Source organism: Mustela putorius, unplaced genomic scaffold (genome assembly GCF_011764305.1).
Source record: "Mustela putorius furo isolate JIRA1106 unplaced genomic scaffold, ASM1176430v1.1 tig00003983_pilon_pilon_pilon, whole genome shotgun sequence".
Lineage (NCBI taxonomy): Eukaryota > Metazoa > Chordata > Mammalia > Carnivora > Mustelidae > Mustela > Mustela putorius.
This window is the reverse complement of record NW_025422123.1, coordinates 18,074,741-18,097,452: the sequence shown is the minus strand read 5'-3', so window position 1 is coordinate 18,097,452 and position 22,712 is coordinate 18,074,741. Positions and strand designations below refer to the sequence as shown.

Here is a 22,712-nt window from a genome sequence, read left to right as displayed (position 1 = left end):
GTCTCCTATTTTTGCTGGTAGCCCTATGCCTGGTACTTCTGAAGCCTGCCTTTCTTTCTTTCTTTCTTTCTTTCTTTCTTTCTTTTTTTTAAAATTTATTTTTTATTTATTTTTAGCATAACAGTATTAAATATTTTTTCACCACACCCAGTGCTCCATGCAATCCGTGCCCTCTATAATACCCACCACCTGGTACCCCAACCTCCCACCCACCCATCAATTCAAACCCCTCAGATTGTTTTTCAGAGTCCATAGTCTCTCGTGGTTCACCTCCCTCTCCAACTTCCCCCAACTCCCTTCTCCTCTCTAACTCCCCATGTCCTCCATGCCATTTGTTATACTCCACAACTAAGTGAAACCATATGATAATTGACTCTCTCTGCTTGACTTATTTCACTCAGCATAATCTCTTCCTGTCTGGTCCATGTTGCTACAAAAGTTGGGTATTCATCCTTTCTTATGGAGGCAAATACTTCATAGTGTATATGGACCACATCTTCCTTATCCATTCGCCCGTTGAAGGGCATCTTGGTTCTTTCCACAGTTTGGCAACCGTGGCCATTGCTGCTATAAACACTGGGGTACAGATGGCCCTTCTTTTCACTACATCTGTATCGTTGGGGTAAATACCCAGGAGTGCAATTGCAGGGTCATAGGGAAGTTCTATTTTTAATTTCTTGAGGAATCTCCACACTGTTTTTTCTTTCTTTAAGTGGAGAGAGGACCTTCAGACTTCCCTCCATGGGAAGGAGAGGAAAAGACAATGGCCTGTTTACCCAGGCTGATGACTCACTCCCATTTCTGAGAATTCCTTTGAATGTCCTCTTTTTGTTTCACATACACCCTGAGGTGGGATATGTCCAGGGATGTCTCAGATGACAGAGTTAGATTAGTCTCCTTTCTGTAAGCCCCAAGGAAATGTCTGCTCCCTAGCTGTTCATGGCTCACTTACAGTGTGGGGCCTTTATCTTCTCTTTGTTTCCTGCTTGGGTCCTCTTGGTTGGTTTGAGGGAACAGAAGTTCTGCTTCATAATTTGCTACATTTGCACCTATATGAAAGGGTGTCACAAGGGATATTGGGTTGAAAGGGAAAGCAACCATTGATGTGTGTGTGTGTGTGTGTGTGTGTGTGTGTTTTGCTGTGATTCATTTTGATTTTGGGATGGGAAGCAAGATCAAATTGAGGAGAAAAGGAGGAAGAGGGATGAGGAAAATTTAACACCTGTTCTTTGTCTTCTATAATCTTTAACTCAAACAAGCTTCAATTCAGTGTTGGGGCTTTGGTCAGCTGGTATGTTGTGGCTGATCATCATTATGTGGTCAAGTTAACTTGGAACCCTTAGCATGGTAGGATGGCCAGTGATGGAAGACTGGTTCTCCCTTTAAAGAAGATGAGGACTGGTCCTCAACTACATGCATAGGTCTCAAAACATAAGCAACACCTCCAGTGGAAGGTGAGGTGAGAATTTTCTTTATTCTGTGTCATGCCTCAAAGAAGTCCAAAACACAACTATCCTATGCACAAAGGCAGAAATATTTCTGGTAAAATCAAATTGATTTTTTTTAAAACTGACATAGCTTAGAATCTGGAATTCCTGATTTGGACAACAGTGACCTTGAAATAGTCTATATGAAAGAGTTTCTTAAATTAAGGGTATAAACCACACTTTAAGGAACTTGTTTAAACACGTTAAAGAGAACCTGCTGTTTTTAAGGTCTTTAGGAATTTAGGTGTTTACATGTAAATGCATACTCCTAATTAGAAATGAGTTCTAGCTATTCAATAATCCAAGTACAGCAGGAACCCCACTTAGAAACACATTGTAAGGTACTTTAAGTTTCTATATATACCTGAAAGTGTTGGCATTAGTCAGATCTTTTTTGGTTGCAAGTGACAGAAAACCCAATTTAGAAAGAAATAAGGGTATTTATTGCCTCATATAACTGAAAAAACAAAAAGCAAAACAAACAAAACAAAACAAAAATTGGAGGCACAGCTGAGCCCAGGTGCTCCAATGAAGTCATTAGGATTTTGTTTCACCACAACTCTAGGCTCTGCTTTCCTTTGAGCTGACTTCATTTCCTTCCTTCCCTCCTTCCCTCCTGCCTTCCTTCCTATGTTTTTTTTTGAGAGCAAAAGAGGGAGCATGCGCTCTTGAGCAGGTGGAGGGGCAGAAGAGGAGGGAGAGAATCTTAAGCAGGCTCCACGCCCAGTGTAGGGTCCCATCTCACACCCCTGAGATCATGACCTGAGCTGAAACTGAGGGTTGGACACTTAAGTGACTGAACCACGCAGGTACCAATCCAGCTCTCCTCTCCTGGAGGTAGAAATGGGTCTCTGCAGCTCCAGGTGAAAAAGCGGCTGTTTTCCAATGGCTATTTGACCCCTGAGCAAATTCTAACATTTCCCTCTATTAACATTCACATCTGTCCTGTTTTTCACCTTTAGCTTTTAATACTAATGTATTATATACAGTTTATTTATCATATTTATTGTACTTGTGCTAAAGTCTTCCTTAGTAGAATGTATACATCACAATGACAGGGAGGTTCCTGGGGTTTTTGTTTGTTTGTTTGTTTTTGTGGTTTTTTTTTTTGTTTGTTTTTATTCATTTATAATATCTCTATTGCCTACAACAGTGACTGGACTTGTAGTAAGCTATCAAAAAATGTATGTGTGTGAACGACTGAATGAAAAACTTGAGCAAAAACCTCAGGATTAATTTTGACCCTGTTTGGGTCAGAGGTCTATCCTAAAACTGGTACTATGACCAGGGAAGTGGTATTCTTTTGGTCAAGAGGGAGCAAGTATGTGGACAACCACCCAGAACTACATTGTCTGAGGTGGAGCATGGATGGTTTATTAACATTAGAGATGTGTTATTTAAACAGAGTAAGAGAATGGACAGGTAAAAACAATGGCTTATCTACTTTATAAACATTTGACAATATAACATTTTTATTACTTTTACTAATTTGAAATTACAAATTAATAAGATTTTACTGGATAGTAAACAAATTCCAGTTTGTTTAGTTTGGCTGGGAAAAAATCCCAACCAACCAGTTGCTTCACTAAACAAAAACCAAAGCCACAGTTGTTAGAAACACAACTAATAGAAAATTTAGAATTAAGGAATATATAATAGCACTGTGTTTTTTTATATTTGATTATGGCTAGAGAGTATTAGTAAATGAAAGAGGTTGATTTTAAGATAGTTTTCAGTTAGGGATCTAGAACCACATGACTCTTGATTTGGATTGGTCACTTTTTTGTATAAATATGTACATGAAAGGCAATGGCCAGCAAAGTCATCAGTCCTAAGTATAGTTGGCTCGTGAACAATGTGGGGCTCTTGGGCACTGATCCCTTGCACAGTTGAAAATCTGTGTACAACTTTTGACTCCTCCCAAAACTTAACTCCTAAAAGCCAACTGTTAACTGGAAGGAAGCCTTATCAATAAGTTAAACAGTCAATTAACCATGTTTTGTATATTATATATATTTTACATTGTATTCTTACAATAAATTCAGATATAAAGGAAAATCTTATTTAGGAAATCATAAAAGATAAAATATACTTATGGTACTGTAGTGTAAAAATTCTACATATAAGTGAACTCGTGCAGTTCAAACCCATGCTGTTCAAGGCTGAACTCTATTAAGACTTGGCTTAAGCCAAAAAGAGGACCTCTAGTGAACCATGATGTATCATGTTACTAATTATTCTTGATTAAGCTAGTAGGGGATGGACAACAAGCTTCTTTCTTTACTCCTTAGGCCACATAAGACATTGGGGACTTTGCTGATTAACAAAAGGTAACTTCAGTGTGGCCAGTGAGTTCAAGAAGAGAAGAGAACAGACTTGCCTTAATGCTCAGGGGAGAACCTGTGTGGCCTATCTATTTTAGGCTTTTCTAGATTAGAGGCAGATTTGAAGGAGTTGCCTCCTGAACTCTTTTCCCTATCCCTGTGAGGGAGAAAAGGGTAAAAACAGAGACTTTCCTTTGTTTAGCCTGGTGAATTTTCTGTTCCCTAGGACTCTGCCATCTATAACCTAGAAATGATTGTTTGATAGCAACCTCTTTGAGGGTCTGAGTGGGGAGGCAGGGAAGAGAGCTGTAGGTATTTCTTAGCTACTAAGGAAATTATTATTTCTTATCAAAAGCTAGGCGTTGACATGTTATAAATACTGGTACTATAGTAGAATGTTCAGACCCCACAAAGATAAATTGGGAAGGTATTTTTCAATTTAGAACAATTGTTTTTTTTTTTTTTTTAAACCATGAGCTACTTCCTTCTAAAATACCAACCGTTAATAAAATGAAGTACTGAAAATAATACCTGAGGCCTTAAATTTCCTATGTCAGTCCCTATAGTTCCAAAATTTTTTCATGGATACATATATCATATTTGTTCTATTTATTTGGAGAACGCTGACTAATGCAGTGACTTATTCATTCCTGAGTAACATTATAAAAAAAAAATTCAGAGAAAATCTTTGGAACCATAAGGATTTTGATAGGAAATTTAAGGCCTTTGGTACTATTTTCACTACTTCATCTTATCAACAGTTGAGATAGATAGGTAGATAAATAGATCATATTCATTTTATTTATCATGAGAACTCTAATATTGTAGATTATAATAAGCTCTATTATAAGGAATTGGCTCATATGATTGTAGAAACTAAGGAGTCCCAAGATCTGGAGTCAGCAAGCTCGAGACCCAGGAGAGCTGATATATATAGTTCTAGTTTGAGTCCAAAGGCATGGGAACTAAGAGAACAAATGCTGTCAGTTGCAATCCAAAAGCCAGCAGGTTTTGAAATCCAAGAAGCGCTAGTGTTTTAATCCAAATCTGAAAGCTGGAAAAGTCTCAGCTCAGCAGTTGGTCAGGAGTTCCCTCTCACTTAGGCTTTTTGTACTATTCGTACTATTTGGGTCTTTGATGGATTGGATGAGGTCCACCCTCGTCAGGGAGGGCAGTCAGCTTCACTTTGTCCATGGATTCAGATGTTAATCTCATCCAGAAACATCTTCACAGAGACACCCCAGAATAATGTTTGTCCAGTTGTCTTTGGCCTTAGTACAGTCAAGTTGACATACACAGTTAACTATCACAGGATCCCATTTTCTATAACTGACTCTGTATCATATCTTGGACACATAATTCAGGAAGATAACAAGCCTCTGGTCTTGACACACAGCTTCCCAAGAGGACATAGTCTGTTAGCTTCCTTTCAAGATTTCTATAGTTTACTCTCTCCTGCTGGCACAGGAGAATCTTCACTGAGCTTATCCTGACTTGTTTCTAGAACATTCAATCATTCATCTTCCTTTTGATGAATGTCAGGAGTTTGGGCTCTGAAAGTAGACTGCTTGGGTTCAAATACTATCTCTATCCCTGATCTGGTGGAACTTGAAATAGATAGTTCCTCAGTGTTGCAGTTTCTAGATCTATAAACAGGAGATGACTCAAAAACATTTCAACCTAGAAACAGCTTCTTCGCTCCTTCTCAAACCTCTGTCAGGTTCAGCCTCTCTCCTCCACCCCAGCCTCCACTCCAGGCTCCATCCACCATGACCATCCGGGTCACCTAGAAGTCCTACAAGATATTTGCCTCCAGCCCCGAAGCCTTCAGTAGCTGCTCCTTCATGAGAGTGCCAGGTGCACGCATCAGCTCTTCCACCTTCTTCTAGGTGGGCAGCAGCTTCTGGGTGGCCTGAGAAGCAGCATGAGGTGGTTGGAGGCTATGACAGGGCCGGGGGTATGAGAGGAATCGTTGTCTCATTGAACCAGAGCCTGCTGAGCCCCCTCAAGCTGGAAGTGAACCTGAATATCCAGGCTATGCACATCCAGGAGAAGAAGCAGATCAAGACTCTCAACCACAAGTTTGCCTCCTTCCAGCAACAAGCTGCAGCACTTGGAGCAGGAGAAAAAATCCTGGAGTCCAAGTGGAGCCTCCTGCAGCAGCAGAAAAATGCTCGGAGTAACATGGACAGCGTGTTCAAGAGTTACATCAACAACCCCCGGGACAGCCGGACACACGGTAGGCAAGGAGGAGCTGAAGCTGAAGGTGGAACATGACAACATGTGGGGGCCAGTGGGGGCTTCAAGAATAAAAATGAGGAAGAGATCAAAGAGTATGAAGATATGGGGAATAAATTTGTCTTCATCAAGGATAGGAACGAAGTTGACGTGAACATGATGGAGCTGGAGTGCCTCATGGGAAGGGCTGACCCATGAGATCATCTTTTTAAGGCAGCTCTATGGAGAGGGGCTCCGGGACCTGTGGTACCAGATCACAGACATGCCCCTCGTGCTGTCTATAGACAATAGCCGCTCCCTGGACCTGGATGGCATTATCGCTGAGGTCAAGAACCACTGTGAGGAACACAGCAACCACAGCTGGCCTGAGGCCAAGACCTTGTATCAGATCAAGTACAAGGCGCTGTTGGCATTGACTGGGAAGCACAGGGATGACTTCTGTACATGAAGATGGAGACTTCTTAGATGAACAGGAACATCAGCTGACATCAGGCTGAGCCTGGTGACCTCAGTCGGTTAAGTGTACTCTTGATTTTGGCTCAGGTCATGATTTCAGATTATGAGATCAAGCCTACTGTCTAGCTCACACTGGGTGTGGAGGCTGCTTAAGATTCTCACTTACCCTCTCTCAAAAAAAAAAAAAAAAAGGAAAGTTTTCTAAGTGTGAAACAAAGTATTAAAAAATACTTATAGACTTACTATTATACAGGTCAGAAAATGGCATAAAAATACTGAAGTTAAATAACTGGGAAAGAAGCAAGTTCTTTATGTTCCTATCAAGAATATTACAAAGGAGGAAAAAAGAATATTACAAAGGGAGCCAAAGGGGTCCAGGCCCCACTTGGAATCCTAAAAGAACCTGAAAAATTAAATTTGAGAGGATTGTTCTGGAAACCTGAAAGGAGTGTCTTCAGTTTGTCTTTCTGCCAGAGATGAACACCAGCTATGTGTATGCAATATAGAAGTGAGCCGTATGTGTGTTAAATGGATGAAAAAGATGGAATGAGTGTCTGGGCATAGTTTCATTCTCTGTAAGATGAAAGTAATAATTCCAGTCTTTGCTACTTTGCAGAGTTGTTGTGAGTTAAATGAGAGGAAAGAATGGGAAGCAGTTTTGAAAATTATGAAGTGCCAGGATCTAGGTAAAATCCAATTTTAACAAATATTGAATATAATGTCCAATTTAACGATACTCTTCCTCCATGGCCAGGCTGAAAGCAATACTATTAATAGTATTGCTTTGATGATATGTATGGAAGAATTCTCTTTGAAGGAAAAATCACAAGCTCCAGCCCATGTAGCATTCCATTTACTTAGCAATGTTGAATTTCTTTTGATACTAAAAAATGTAAAAAAGATGTCAAATAATGGCCTTCACCTGACATTTTAAAACAAAAATGATTTTTTTTTCCCTTAACAGTCAAATTGACCAAGACCAAAAATAGAAGTAGTAGAAAGTCTGTGCAACTGGTATTCATGAATGCTGCTAGTATATATAGAAGTTGTGAGTCTTCCTGTGAGTTAATTTGGTAATTATAGTAATCGGCATAAAACTAGGTATATGCCTTGATATAGTGATGCCATTTTTAGGAATTTGTTCTAAGGAGGTGACCATGAGCAATCATAAAAACTATGCTCAAGAATGTCCACATCTGCATTGTTCACGAGAGAAAAATATTGGGAATAAACAGAGTATAAAGAATTACAGGATTACTGTATAAAATGCACCACTTTTAATTGGGATACTGTGATACCACTATGATGTTAAATAATATATAATACAGCTATTAGCAAGTGTAATATAAAGTAAAGAGAATATATTAATATGTCATATTAGTTAAATGTATTACTCTATCAATTTTACTATATTAAGTAAAAAGAATTTACAAAAATGGTATGTCAAGAATTACAGCATAATTCTATAGTATGTAGAGTATTATTTATATATGAAATTTTGTCAGCTTGTAAACATAGGATAGAAAGGATGGAAAAGAAAAGACACTTATTAATCTATTGTAGTAAGATTGTGGATGCTTTTATTATCTTCCTTTAGCTTCTCTATATTTTTATATATATATATTTTATATAATATTTATCGATTGGTTTTCTAAAAAGAAATTAACCTGTTAAAAATTAGCCTCGTTTTCCCTCATTGCTGTCTCCACTCTAAACCATAAACTGTAGCAATGATTATTAAAAATACTATCTATCTGGTCTGAAGTATACCTGAAGTTTTGTAAATATTTTTGGGCAATGAAAAGGAGTGGGAATTAAAAACATGTTATAGAAGCCTTTTGCTCTGAACAACAAGATTTTGCCCTGGTGAGTAAAGGACTGGCCAGTACAGTTCTGCAGGGCCCAAGAATGCTATTTGTTAAAATTGGCCTGAAATCTTTGAAGCATCTAGGAACAGTGTTACAGATGTTTCCACGTATCTTATAATTCACTATTTCCTGGGTATGTTGAGCTTTATCTTTATAGTCTTTATCTTTATAGTCTTCTCAAGAACAAGTCTACTTGTTCTTAATCACAGTAGCAATAGTAAAGCTCAGATTGAGTAGAAACCAAGGTTAGCCTTTAGAAAAGGCCTTCAATCAAAGCATGGCTCACTGCACCATCTGAGTAACCTTGGTTAGCCTTGGTCTAAACCTCTGTGCCAACAAAATGGTAGACTTTTTCTCAGCATTGGGAATAGACCATGCCCAATTCCCTTTCATCACAGTATAGAAATGTTTACTGCTCAGCTGTGGATGCAGCCAGCTGATCCGCACATTTAAAGGATTGCTCTGCTGAGCCTTCTTCTTCCTGCAGGCACATGTTCCCTGCTCTGTCATTGTCACCAAAGATGAGCCAGTACTAATGCAGAAGGCTCACAGTGCAGACACAGAGCTAAACGCATACGGGATTCCTGGGCCAGGTTTTGTCTTCAGCCAGCAAAGATATCACAGCGAGTGGCTTCTCGAGGGCAGAGGGAAATGGTACATGAAAAATGCCCCATTCCATCTCTTCGGTCTGCCAGATAATCTTCTATTAATGCTAATGTCCCAGTCTCCTCTTCTGAAGTATGGTAAATTGGATTGCCTCCAATTCACAGATGCTTTGAGTTCAAAGAGTTCCCTTTGTGAGATGGCTTTCTGGAACTTAAGATGCATTTTTCTCAAAGAAGTGGTGATAACCTTGTAGTTAAGGACCCAGGTGAGCCCTCTACAGGCAATTTCGTCTAAATCTCCTTGCTGTCTGATGCTAGCGGGAGTAGTGCAGCTGGCCACGGAGTATAAGACTAATTGTGTGGGAGTGTAGGTCTGTTTCTGCCATGGAATACCAGGGACACATCTCTCTCCATTTGGGCTCTACTATCTTAGTTCTGTTCTTATTGAGTACTAGTAACAAAGGGTGTGCTCAGTCCCTCTGCCCTCAGAGTGGCTTCTATGGCCCAGAAGCAACTTTTGGCATAGTGCAGTCTCTGGAAGCAGAGAGAACCAGTTCAGATGCAAGGTGGAATCAGAAGTCATTGTCAGCCTTTCCCCAGTTTCTCTGGTTACGCATCACCTCCTCCTGCTGTCAAAGATAGTATGTGACTGGAGAATTTGGGCCAGCTGCTGCCAGGAAGAAGGGAGGAATGAGAAATGGTAGATGGACTGGGTTTTCTCTCCATCTCTTTCGCCTCAAAGCTCTTATCCTGCTCCTCTGTCTGAAGAGGGATGAAATGAACAGGGGGAATCGGACTCAAGAGTAAGGGACACTGGGTGGGGTGCCCAGACCCTACCAATAATTAAAGAGTAAAGAAATGGGGGAGGAATGAGTTACTCTCCACTGCATTGTTTTGTTTAGTTATGGGCAAGTGTGTTATCTTCATCTTTTGTTTTTTTTTCCTTCTACTGCTCCTTTTAGGTTTCTCCTCACCTATTCAGCTTTGGAATGATGATGTTCCTATGGGCTCAGGCTTAGATATTCTTCATTTATAACTATATACTTTCTCCCAAGTAATCCTACTCATTTCCATGGATTGGAATCTGTTTATATATTTATTTATCTAACCTCAGACATCTCTTCTGAGCTCCAGAATTTTCCCTTGAATATCCTCTTTAATATCTAAAATGTAACCTGCATAAAATGGTGATCTAAAGGGTAGTATGTCTAAAAGTGAAGGCCACTAGAATATAAACCAATGAAGGCAGGGATTTTTGATTGTTTTGCTCACTACTGTATTCCCAGTGGCTAGAAGAGCACACAGAACATAGCATAGTAGGTGCTCAGTAAATGTTTATTCAATGGACTCTTTATCTTCTTCCCTAGATGCCCCTGTTTATCTACTGACTTGCTTCTTCTTGGGCCTGTGAGGCATCATCAATATCTTCTCCTTTACCTCTAGATCCGACATCAGTTCTCTTCGTTCTCCAAAAGAGAGCTCAAATTTCTACACTTCTCTTCAGATGCATTGCCTGACTCTTAGTCAAACTTACCAAAATTCTACCTTCATCCTTTCTCATTTACTGTGGCAGCCTGCTACATAGACTTTTTACTTTGCCTCCCCTGCTTTTCAGTCAACAGCCAGGGAGAACTTTAAAAACAGAAATTTGATCATGGAACTATTCCGAGTTAAGGTCCTTGAAAACATGCCAGCAAGGTCCTGTGCCATCTTGTCCAGTCACACCATGCCATCTCATCTGTTCCTGAACCTCCTATCTCCATTTAGATTCTGGAACACATTGAGCTCCCTCTTGCCCCCTGGTTGGCTCTTGTTCATCTTAGGACTTGAGTCAGGTTTTTTCTCATTCTCACAAATATGTAGTGATTACATTTTCTCACTAAGGATTCTCTCCCCTCAATTTGATTTGTGTATTCATGGTCTTAAAATATCACTAGTCTCACAAAAGTGTGATTTCTTTTTTTTTTTTTTAATTTTTTATTTTTTATAAACATATATTTTTATCCCCAGGGGTACAGGTCTGTGAATCACCAGGTTTACACACTTCACAGCACTCACCAAAGCACATACCCTCCCCAATGTCCATAATCCCACCCCCCTTCTCCCTAACCCCCTCCCCCCAGCAACCCTCAGTTTGTTTTGTGAGATTAAGAGTCACTTATGGTTTGTCTCCCTCCCAATCCCATCTTGTTTCATTTATTCTTCTCCTACCCACTTAAGCCACCATGTTGCATCACCACTTCCTCATATCATCAAAATCCTTGAGGAGAACACGGGCAGCAACCTCTTCGACCTCTGCCGCAGCAACATCTTCCTAGGAACAACGCAAAAGGCAAGGGAAGCAAAGGAAAAAATGAACTATTGGGATTTCATCAAGATCAAAAGCTTTTGCACAGCAAAGGAAACAGTTCACAAAATCAAAAGACAACTGACAGAATGGGAGAAAAGTGTGATTTCTTTGTTACTATCTCAAGTATTCCTTTGGTGGTTACTTTTGGAATAAACTCTTCGTTCTTTGGGAGGACCCCAGAGTCCCTTTCTGAGTGGGTCTTGCTCACCTTGCTGGGTGCACTCTCACTCTCACCAGCAACCTCCCCCCCACCCCCGTGTGTGTGCATTCTGCCCATGCTGCATACAGCAGCAATTAAAATGTGTCACGTTGGCCCATACCATTCTATACATGATTGCATTTGCCTGGAGTGCCCTGCCTGTTCTGTCATTTGGCCCACTAGGACTTAACCCTAAAGATCCAGCTCAGTCATCACCTCTTCTGGGAAGCAATCCCAGAAAGAACCCCTCCTTCTGCGTGAGTGAGGTCCTCCATGTGTGTGCACTAGGAGACACCAGATGTCCCTCTGTCTTAACCCTTCACATGGTACATCTGTGATTTTTGTCCATTTCCTGTACTGGTCATGGATCCTGGTCAGACAGGGACTCTATTCCTTCCATGTCTGTCTTTCCAGTGCATGAAAAATATTTATCTACACACACACACACATAGACACGCGCGCACTCGTGACAGCATTCACCAATATGCTATGCATAATGTGAAGCTAGCTGCATGCAGAAATAGGGGGAAATCATTTGCACGTATTTCAGAAAGATTTCTAGTTCTTTTGTGAGTTGCTTTATCTTTGTATTCTGACGTGAACATTAGTTTAATGAAATATTCTTTCCTTCCTTTCTCCCCTCCCCTCACTCTCTTTCCCTCTTCTTCCTCTCCTCATCCTTCACGAACTCCCTGCCCCCAGTGATTTGGAAAGATCTTGGCAGTTATTCACTTGGAATAAAGATTGAAGTCCTACAAAATAAACAGGGGACAATTAGTGATTTTAAGTGTGTTAACCCACAAAGATTATTTTCTTTCTCCCCCTGCCCATTTGCTAAGATGTTTCTCTGAGATGGTGTAATTATGGATGAATGGCACTGAAATGCTTGGACAATAATTTGTAGGAAATACAATTATGAGTCAAAGTCATTAGTGGGAGTAAATGAATAGTTTGTTGGTTAACAGGTCAATGTTGAAAGCCCAAAGTGGTTAAACATTGTATTAAATTACACATTAAGAGCTTAACCTTTTTCATTTGAGCATATTCATAAATTATTGATCTTTTCAAACTGTATTTTTATGTTTTTTGATTTGTGGTAGAGAAAGGAAGGGAACTGCCCAACTTGGGTTTTCTGAGTTCTTCAAGTAAAATGACTCACGTTTATAGTGTGGGCAATGCTTTCTTCATTACTGAAGCTGGATGTGTTGCCTTGTGAAGCCATTAAGTAACATTTATGAAGTGAGGAGAATAATTTTTTGAGTACCAAAGCTTTCCGGGTACAGTTAATTTAGAATTATTTCCAGAGTCCGGCAATTCGATTATGTGTCCAGTTCTTTGGTTCTGGACTCAGAAGCCCCAGTTTCAGAACTCAGTGCTGATGTCTCATGACTGTCAAATATTGTCCCTGAAGCATTTTGGTTTCCTAATCTGTTCAATCTGTCAAAAGAAAAACAAGAAGAAACAAACAGTTCTTATTTCAAGTGAAATTGCTTAGCCTACGTTGGGTTTATTCTAAGTTTTTAATAAATGTTTGCATTGTTCTACTTTCAAGCACATTGAATATTATATAGTCATTTAGGCATATATCTTTTGTTTTTAAGATTTTATTTATTTTTTGTCAGAAAGAGAGAGAGAGCTTAGGTAGGAGGAGCAGGCATAGGGAGAAGCAGGCTTCCCACTGAGCAGGGAGCTAGACATGGAGCTCAATCCCAGGACCCTGGGATCATAACCTGAGCCCAAGGCAGGTGCTTAACCGACTGAGCCACCCAGGCGTTCCTTGGCATATGTCTAATGGGAGTTTGCAAGTGAATGTCCAGAAGGCAATATTCAAAATAATTAATTTAAATCCTTATGAGTTGAATGCTAATTGTAATCCCAGGATTGTGACATATATAAAGGAAACATATAAGCAGTGTCCCTGAATTCAGGTAGTAAATATTGAGGTGGGAGATAAGACATAGGCACTGTGATAATTATGGAATAATTTAATACTGAAATATATGGTACTGTCTACAGGTTACATATCTTGTCTCCCCTGTGCCCCAACCCCCTTGGCGAGTCTTCTCAGCCTGTGTGTATTTCAGCAGTGACAAGAAAAATTTATTGCCACCCCCCTCCCCCAGCTCTCCCAGAACCTCCAGCATTTTTCAGCATTCCTGCCTGCTTGTTATAGGTGTCGCATGACAAATGTCATGTGAGTTCATCAACTCATCTGTCTGTTGCCATCACCATGAGGCTTCCTTTGTGCACTTTACCTCCTCTTTTGGCTTTCTTGGTCATTGTTCCTACTGTCCTGTGCAGTAGGGAAGACAAACAGAATTACAGTAAGAGGTCAAATTGCAGTGTGTTGAATGCTAGAAAGGAGAGGAACAGGGTGACGGGACAGATTATAACACAAGATTGGACCCAGTCAGGAGGTCTTGGAGGCTTCTCTGAGGAACCAAGCTGAACATCATTCTGAAGAATGAGGCAGCTAGAATTCCAGGCAGAGGAACATCAGGGGCAAAAGCCATCTGGAGAGTTCCTTCAGGTCCTGTTCAGTCATGGGTCCATGAACTTGGGAAAGAGGGCCTATATCTGAGCCAGACCCTGTCATCCTCTGTTTTTCTATCTACTCCTTTATGTAAGCTTCTCCTCCCCAAAATGGCCCACAGTATATCCACAAACCTGGGCATGCCCAAATCCCAGATATAAACAGATCTTTTGTTTCAGTATAAACCACACATCACTAGAAGGTCTGTAGGAGGAGGTGGACGTCAGCATGGGCTGAAATTCTCCCTGAAATCCAGTGGAAGAAGCAGGGCTTGAGCTGCATTTTGGAAGAATAGATGAGGGAAGGCAGGCCAGGCACCTAGATGAAAGGGGTAGATGGGTAAAGGGATAGAGGAAGGAATGAACCTGTCAAACCAGAAGAGGTAAACAGACTGGATTTCCTGGAATAGAGAGTTTATTACAGAGTCAAAGAATCTGGAGAGTCTTAAAAGTCAGGAAGGGAATTTGGGGCTTTGTTACTGAGTATTGCAGGCAGACACTAGAGATTAAAAACAAAGAAGGGATATAATTAAACTAGAATAAGGCAGAAAGAAGAGAAAAAGGTGTTTGCAAAGGGTCTAGCTCAAGTGATTATTGTAATTATTTTGACATTTGTGAGTTTGAGGTAACAATAGCTCATCCAAATGTCAACATCTACCATGTAGGTGGAAATACGATGCAGGCACTGATGAAATGCCCAAGGTTGATGCTTTGGTCATACACATTGACATGTGTTATTTTGCCATGAGAGTGAATGAGTTATGAGATAATATTCCTGCTTTCTAAAAGCTCTGTCAACAATTGAAAGGACATATGTTAATAGGTAAAAATTCACTTCAAAGATTCTCTGTGATTTTTTTCATTCATTCTGACTTGACTATTATAAGAATGATTAGTTGAGAAATACCTTTGGTGTCCCTAACCTTTGTTCTGCTACCTGTAGCTTGCAAGGTGGTAGGTGCAGAGTAGGTATTTTTTGCATATTGGTTTAGTATTGTGCACAACTGAGCACAGAGTTTAAAAGCATTTTTGTCTTTAATAAACATTTTTTATGCTTGGTAGAAAATTTTCCATATAGACATTCAAGAAAAGATCATAGAAATTCACACATATATGCATATACATATAAAGAGACTTATTTTATTTTATTGTTCCCAAAGGTTAAAACATACAAACAAGGAATAAAATTAAAATTATTTTCTTTTGGGATGATTTATGTCTTAATTTCCACCTGCCCTATAATTAGAAATTCTGAACTCTGTAAATTATTTCAAGATAAAATTATTGCCCAAGTAAACTTCAGAAATTACATCATTAACCTAGGGACCTTTCCAAGCCTAGAACAACATTATTGGTACAAGTGCTCGTGCACACACAGACACATAAATAAAGAGGGAAGTTTAAAATAATTTGAAAATGATTTATTGTCGGCTACCTCTGTAGTTGGAGATTCAAGTATTATTACTTTACTTTAGTGCAACAAGGGAGGACAGTAAGTTGCTGTGGGCTAAAGGTAAATTATGATCTATTGCAAAGGAGGAAGGAAATGTACTGAGGAAAGAAGAAGGAGTTGGGAGTAAGTCATGTGTTTTCTGAAGTGTTGCTTCAGATAATGGCTTGAAAAAAGTCTTTGCCTTGACTCTGGTTGGGAAAGGCCAGAATAAACTCTTTGAGACAGACTACCTTCTTGAATCTTGGATAGTTAAGGAGTGGCCTTCTGGCATGGGGAGGATCAGGTGGATGAGCAGGAGTCTGACAGAAACCAAGACTATAGAGTCTCAAGTTCCCCCACCTTCAACTTGGCTTAGCAAAGCCAACTTGGACGTGGCACCCACTTTGGAATTTGAAGGGACCATTAAGACTTAGGACAACCAATCCAAGGTAATTTTGAGTCTCTACACTACTAACCCATTTGTATAAACTGAGCTGAAGTCTTCAGGTTAGAGATTTGTTACAAACTTATATCGGAGAGTCTAATAGTCGTTTGTTTTTATTCAGAATAAGAAAGAAGTGGTAATATTTCATTCTCAAAACAGTATGATGCCGGGAAGGAAAACACTAAAATGTGTTTTAGATCTATTATGTGCAAGGTCCGAGCTAGACGTTTCATTGTTCTCTCATTTAATCCTCTTACCACTCTGTGGGGAAAGGCCTCGCTACTTCTGCTTTGTATCTGAGAAAAACGGAGTCATCCTTGAGTACATTACCCTTGGTTAGAACATAGCAAAACTGATTTAATTGTCAGTTGAGTCTGACTCCAATTCCTGTATTTTTCACCTCATGCCATGTTCAATCCTGCATTATTTTTTATTGCAACATGTAACAGATGAGAAAACTAATATCAAAAAATAAATAAATAAATACAATAAATGCATTGGTGCTCATCAAGCCTGAAGCTTGCTTTCCCAGATTCTTACTTCATAGGATTCTTTGGCTGAATAACATCAAATTCATATTAATTATTAATATATCTAAAGGCAAATTTTCCTCATTCGGCTTTAGGTTTGCTCCCAGAAGTAACTATCACCCATCTTCGAGCAGCTGCCTCTGCCCAGGACACAGTGTTGGCTCTGGAGGATGCCGTGGACTGGTGCCCTGGAGATGAAGTTGTCATCATCAGTGGAATAGGTTTCGAAGGTGCCAAACCCACAGAAGAGATTGTCATTGTGGAAGCAGTGCACAAAACAGACCTCCACCTGAGGTCACCCTTGAGGTACTGAATGTCAACTTAGCTCCGATTTGACGGAAGCAGAGGCCGTCTTAACTGTGTTGGTGTCTGGACACTTGTTTGTCTTTCCATGACGTCTTTTGACATTAAACAATGTTAGATGTGTTGATAAGAAAATTACAATGCATGAAACATTTGAAAGATTTAGACATTGAATACATTTTTCCTGTAAGACTCTAGAACTTCCGTCTTATGGTGCAAAGCACCTAATTCTCACATGCTTGTGCCCATAGTTCAACTCTTCTGTACCTCAGTTTGTAAAGAAATAGACTCCCAAGGGAGAATTAGGCTAATCTGGGGCTTACTATTTTAATAAGGTTTGGAGTAATATCTTCAAATGTGTCTTTTCCATTTTTTTTTTTTTTCCTTCAGATATTCTCACAACTTCACAGAGAATTGGGTGGCTGGAGAACGCCATATTTTAAAGGTCACGGTAGTGCTGCTCAGTAGGAGGGTCACCATACAAGGGAATCTCACTGCTGAGAGGAAGAAGCACCTTGCTTCATGCCAGGAGGCCAGTGCTTCAGAAGGTAGAGAAGTATTTTGCTGGAAAGTCAATGAGTGAAAAAGAATGTTCTTCCTGCCAAACAATATGTAGTAATGGCAACTTCTTTCAAAATGGAATAAACCCTTAGCCTTTCCATGTCCATAATATTCTTTAGTTTTCAGGACGCTCTTGATAAATTGTCGTTTTGTCTCCTGCCTTCTATATGACCTTGTAAACGAGGTAAACAGGTTTTCACTTGTGAAATTATTTCTCTGGGGGAAAAAAAATCTCGTTAAATAATAAAATCTGGAGAATCAGATTAAATATCCAAGGAAATTTATAAGGAAGTTTTAACTGTGATTCCAGGTCCCTTCTACAAGTCTCAGGAAAACAGCTTAATGCCAGAATCACAGACCCAGGCAGCACATTCCTTACTGATTAGACTGATGAGGCTCTTGTGTCCCCCGCAATCCCCCTGCCTCACCCCTACTTTTAGAGTTTGTTTTCTGAGTGAACTACCACCTACTTTAAGCAAGTGGTTGAAAAAGTCAATTTATCTTCTAGAAGAATAACAGGCACTGAATCACACTGATGTGCCTATTAAACATCTATTTCAGGGATGGTTAGTTTAGTAGGTTATGTTTTGGTTTCCCAGGCTGTAGATTATGAGGCTTTCACATGTTGTGAAGATATCATTTGTCAACTTTGGTTTAGGATGGTGTGGGTGTCAAGGATGACTCCCAGGCATTAGCTCTGGATGGATGATGAGTCTATTTAGTGAGATGGGAAGAAGAACAGCTTTTGGAGTGGGAGGCTACAGATCACAACATTAATTTTATACATGCCGAGAGAGACGCCAGGCCAGGACCTGAGTAGAGGTGCTTGGGAATGTTTGGAGTTAGAGATTTGAGTCATGTCTACATAGAGATACATGTGGTTGCCATGTTGGGATGTGGTTGGGTGAGAGGGACCTGGATTCTACCTTCCACCACCCCGTCACCTGGTTCACAAATCTATCATTCTGAAAGGGAGGTTTGGATACTATGTGTTAAAATCCAAAGATTGTCAGATTTAACAATTTTGCTGACATGGGAGCTGCTTTTTCTATTTAGATTTTCTTTGTAGTCCTCATCTAGGCATTCTCAGATCATATTGTCTAAAATACTGCATTTGATTGTGCTGCTAGAGAGACTCTGCCTCTAGGACTGGGCCATTATAAATCTGTTGGCACCGAATGGAACAATCTCTGATTTCATCACAACTCTTAAAAGTTATTACAAATTTCTCAAGATAAATCCATAGACATTCCTTAAAAAAAGAAAGAACGTATCACTCTCCCTTTCTTTGTGTGGGGCAGAAGAGTGGAAATGAGGTAGCCAAATAAATAATATGAAGCCTGGCCACTCAAAATATTATGGATTACTGGCAGAAAGAATCAAAATTGTGATAAAGCGTACAAATACGAAACACCTCTTCATTTACCTCTTATATATTTATTCCTGGGTGTTAGCAAATTTACTGTGAATTATTCACTGTGGAATGATACATCATTTTGTATTTGCGGCAGTCTGGTTTATTAACATGGAAAATAATTAAGAATTCAGAAGATGATTTCTTATCCATTCTGAGGTGAGTTCGCACCACCAGCTGCCATGTGTCCTCAGAAAGTGCCCTGGATCCTGAGGTCACAGTACTTTGGTGCACTGGTTGCTGAATGTACTAGGATGGTGCTGTTTGTTGTCCTCACTAGGAACTGGAAGGAGGTGTTGAGGGTGGGGATAGGGGAATTCAGCTTCTTGTCTGGAGTCCTTTGCCATATCTGCAGCGGCATTGTTGCTCAGTCCCCAAACTACAAAGCAGCAAAAAAACCAAACCAAAACAAACAACAACAACAACAACAACAACAACAACAACAAAAAAACAAAAAAAACCCGGGGAAACCCCATTGAACAGCTTAAGACTAAAAAGAGCTGTGATTACATTCAGCGCTCACATTTCTTCCCTACAATTATCAACCACGAGAAGGTCATTTTATTGCACACTCCCTCCAGGGGATCTTTTGGATTGAAATAAGCATCTATTTCGGTTGGTTTTGTGGCTTCTAGTCAGCCTCTTTGTGACAGTAATTAAGGTGATTGATTTGGGGGCTTCTGGAAATAATAGAGTGAAGGCAACATCATGTCCTAGTTATCGGATGTTTTAATTAATAATCCAAAGAGGAGAATCAAAGTAAAAGGGAAATAAGATTATTAAATGAAACAAACAATAATGGTTTGTCCCTTGTGCCGACAGTACCTTTCATACCAGATGATTTGTCTAGAAGCACGTTGCACGTGCTTCAGGTACCCCCAACTTCTCTCTGTGTTGCAGGGAATCTGCAGGACTGTTTCTATTCGAAGAGTGAGAAGATATTGGGATCCAGGGATCTGGGGGCCAGAGTCATTGTTCAGTCTTTTGCAGAGGAACCCAGCCGGGTCCAGTTGAAGGGAGTGCAGTTTCGGGCATTGGGGCAAGCCTTCCGTAAGCATCTGAGCTCACTGACTCTGGTGGGAGCTATGAGAGGTAAGCAGGTCCAGGCCTATGACTTCCCATTTTTCTCTCTTCTTGTTCAAGGCTACATGCAGGGGCCATGAGAGGTGACAGATGGGGACATAGGAGGTTTGAAGGTGGATAATTTATAACCTAGATCTGTGGTTCTCCAATTTTAGTATGCCTAACAAAAATTTATTCGGGGGGCTCACTAAAATTTAGGATTATAGACTCTGCCCTGATAAATTCTGGTCTAAGGTAGACCTAGCAATCTGAATTTTTAAAAGTAGGTCTTGTGATTCTGGAACAAGTAGTTCTAAGGAGTATACTGTGGGAAACATCAGTATAGGTACAATAGACACAGGGTGAACCACACAATCTGTGTTTTGAATCCTGCTTTTGTCATTTACTAGCTTTGTGATCACAGGCAAATAGATATTGAATAGTATAAATAATCAGTGCTCTGAGAGCCCAGGCACAGCAAAAAGCCTCTCCATACGAAGTGGTTCTAACTCAGGGGAGTCTTCTGCCTGGGAAAGTGGGGGAGAATGGGCTGAGAACCAGGTGCTTTTCCTGGGCACATTGAGCAGGCAGACTGCAGATCTTGGGCTGAGCTAAAGGCACATGAAGGGAGCAGGAAATACCAAATGCAGGTGAGAAAAACTAGGTGAAAAACAAGATCAGAACCAGAGAAGAAGAATATGACCAGATGTAGATAAAGGTTCTGAAACCAAAGTTGGAGAGACACAAGAGCATACCAGGGTAAAACCCCAATTCTGGATGCGGATGAGCAGAGAACAAGAGATGCTCAGTAATGAGGACAGCATCTCCCTTTTTGAATCACCCTCCCCACCCCCAGCTCCTCCAACATCCACACGTTCAAGCTTTGCCTTCTTAGAAAGGAGCTGTGCTCTGGGGGTGATGTTTGACGGAGTATCAGGACATACTTGGTGGTTCAGGCAGGTCTAGAGAGATGCTAGGATTTCAGCAGCCAATGACAAAGTTATCCTTGAGATCCTTGAAGGCAGAATCCTGGCACCTGCAGCATTTTTTTTTTTTTTTTCGTCATCTCAAATCATCTGCACACCAAAGACAACTATTTATTCTAATTTTCCGCCCACCACCTTATTTATTTTTGACATACAGTTAGTTAGGGAGATGGTTCCTAACATGGCTCCTTCCCTGCACACTGGGATGATCAGTATCTTTGAGCCCTGTTCTCTTGTTCTTCAGTCTCCTGGTGCTTACTGTGCTGCAGGAAGTTTGCTGTGGGACCAGCTCCTGTAGCAGTTGGGATAACAGTCACATATGAGTCTTATCAATTAAATGTAATAAAAATCTTCCCTTGCTCAAAAGTCAGTCTGTCTCCACCAACCTATTTCAAAATAGCTGCACTTTTATTTATTTATTAAATTTCATATTAGTTGAAAATTTTCAGAGCTTTAAAAGTTTGAAAATCACTGAATTAATACCAGTTGTCTTTCCCAGGAGGGGTACGAAACTTCTGGCTTCCTTGCCAAAGAATCTCTCATTGTTTCATGCCCTGAAGGTCTTTGTACCCTGTCTGGTCAATTGCCCCTAGATACTAGAGTTAGAAGGTGTTGGAATCTTTTCTGCTTTTACAGGAAAATTCCTGAATTCCACCCATAATAATTCCAAAAATACATTAGTAATTATTTATCGTTTAGTAATTATTTATCGTTCAGATGCTCAGGACTATACTGAATGAATGATATGTAGAGTTCTGGAGTCAGGAAAACTCTGCAGCAGGCAGTGTTTCCTACAGAGGTGAGTGTGGATGGGTTGACTTACAGGTGAGTAAGGTGAGGATACTTGGTACTAGAGGAGCTGAGGTCAAGGACAATGCAGAGGCTCAATGTCAGTAGTGACACTATGGTTGAGAATTTTTTGGATAAGTCCAATTTAAAGTCAAATTCTTCCATAAACCAAAGTTTTTTCAGTACTCCAAGCATTTGATACATATATAATATTTCTCACTATCTGGAAATAATATAAAACTCCTTTGTCAGGATTTATCACTTAATTATCCATTATGAATTTTTTTAAACTTTTTTTTTTAAAGATTTTATTATTTATTTGACACAGAGAGAGAGATCACAAGTAGGCAGAGAGGCAGACAGAGAGAAAGGGGGAAGCAGGCTCTCTGCTCAGGGAGCCTGCTGAGCAGAGAGCCTGATGTGGGGCTGGAGGGCCACGACCCTGGGATCATGACCCAAGCCGAAGGCAGAGGCTTTAACTGACTGAGCCACCCAGGTGCCCCTCCATTATGATTTTAATGTAAGTTTCTTATGCCAGAATGAAGATACCCAACTAAGCAGAATTTGCTTAGTTTTATTTGCCCAATTCCTGAAATATATAGTTGATACTCAGTAAATATTTATTTATTGACTGATCCAGTTGACATAACTTGATGGGGAGGGCATAAAATATGCCCATGGAAACAGGGTAATGATTTTCCTAAATGTCAATTCTTTTAACATAGTAGAGTATTCACCTTTCACTTTCATAAATCTACCATATTCAAATGTGAGAGTTATGATCCTCAGGTCAACCTCTGGTTTTGCTTACATTTTGAATAAGAATCTCTGGCTATCTCGGGCCAAGAATATAATTGCCTGACAAATTAAATAAATTATGTCACAGCCTGAAGAAATAGTGACTGTATCTCCACATGGAAGATGTGATTTTCAAAGATCAGATTTGGTCCTTCAGTAGTACTCCTCATGCTGTGCATCACTTCTCTTTAGCCACTGCCTGCCATATTGGGATAAGGATAGCAAAGAGGGTGGCCAACTGGAAATCCTGACAGCCGTTCGTTCTTTGGTGGTTTGGCCATACTGTCTCTTCCTCAGATGGTTTCCTATCTAGCACCCGACTCTTGGATTCCA

The 22,712-nt window shown here is 40.1% G+C and overlaps 1 protein-coding gene and 1 pseudogene across 3 annotated transcripts in view; both read left to right on the top strand.

The window, feature by feature from the left end:
* PKHD1 (PKHD1 ciliary IPT domain containing fibrocystin/polyductin) overlaps positions 1-22,712 on the top strand; it is a 471,024-nt gene that overhangs the window by 174,731 nt on the left and 273,581 nt on the right. For all 3 annotated transcript variants that reach the window (XR_006604139.1, XM_045071248.1, XM_045071247.1), the window contains exons 39-41: positions 16,562-16,772; positions 17,160-17,317; positions 19,645-19,836. Coding sequence is in view for 2 of the 3 variants with exons in the window: in XM_045071248.1 (XP_044927183.1) it covers positions 16,562-16,772; positions 17,160-17,317; positions 19,645-19,836 (561 nt within the window). In the remaining variant the exon portion in view is untranslated. The remainder of the gene's footprint in view (positions 1-16,561; positions 16,773-17,159; positions 17,318-19,644; positions 19,837-22,712) is intronic.
* Positions 4,460-6,667, top strand: LOC123389527 (annotated as a pseudogene).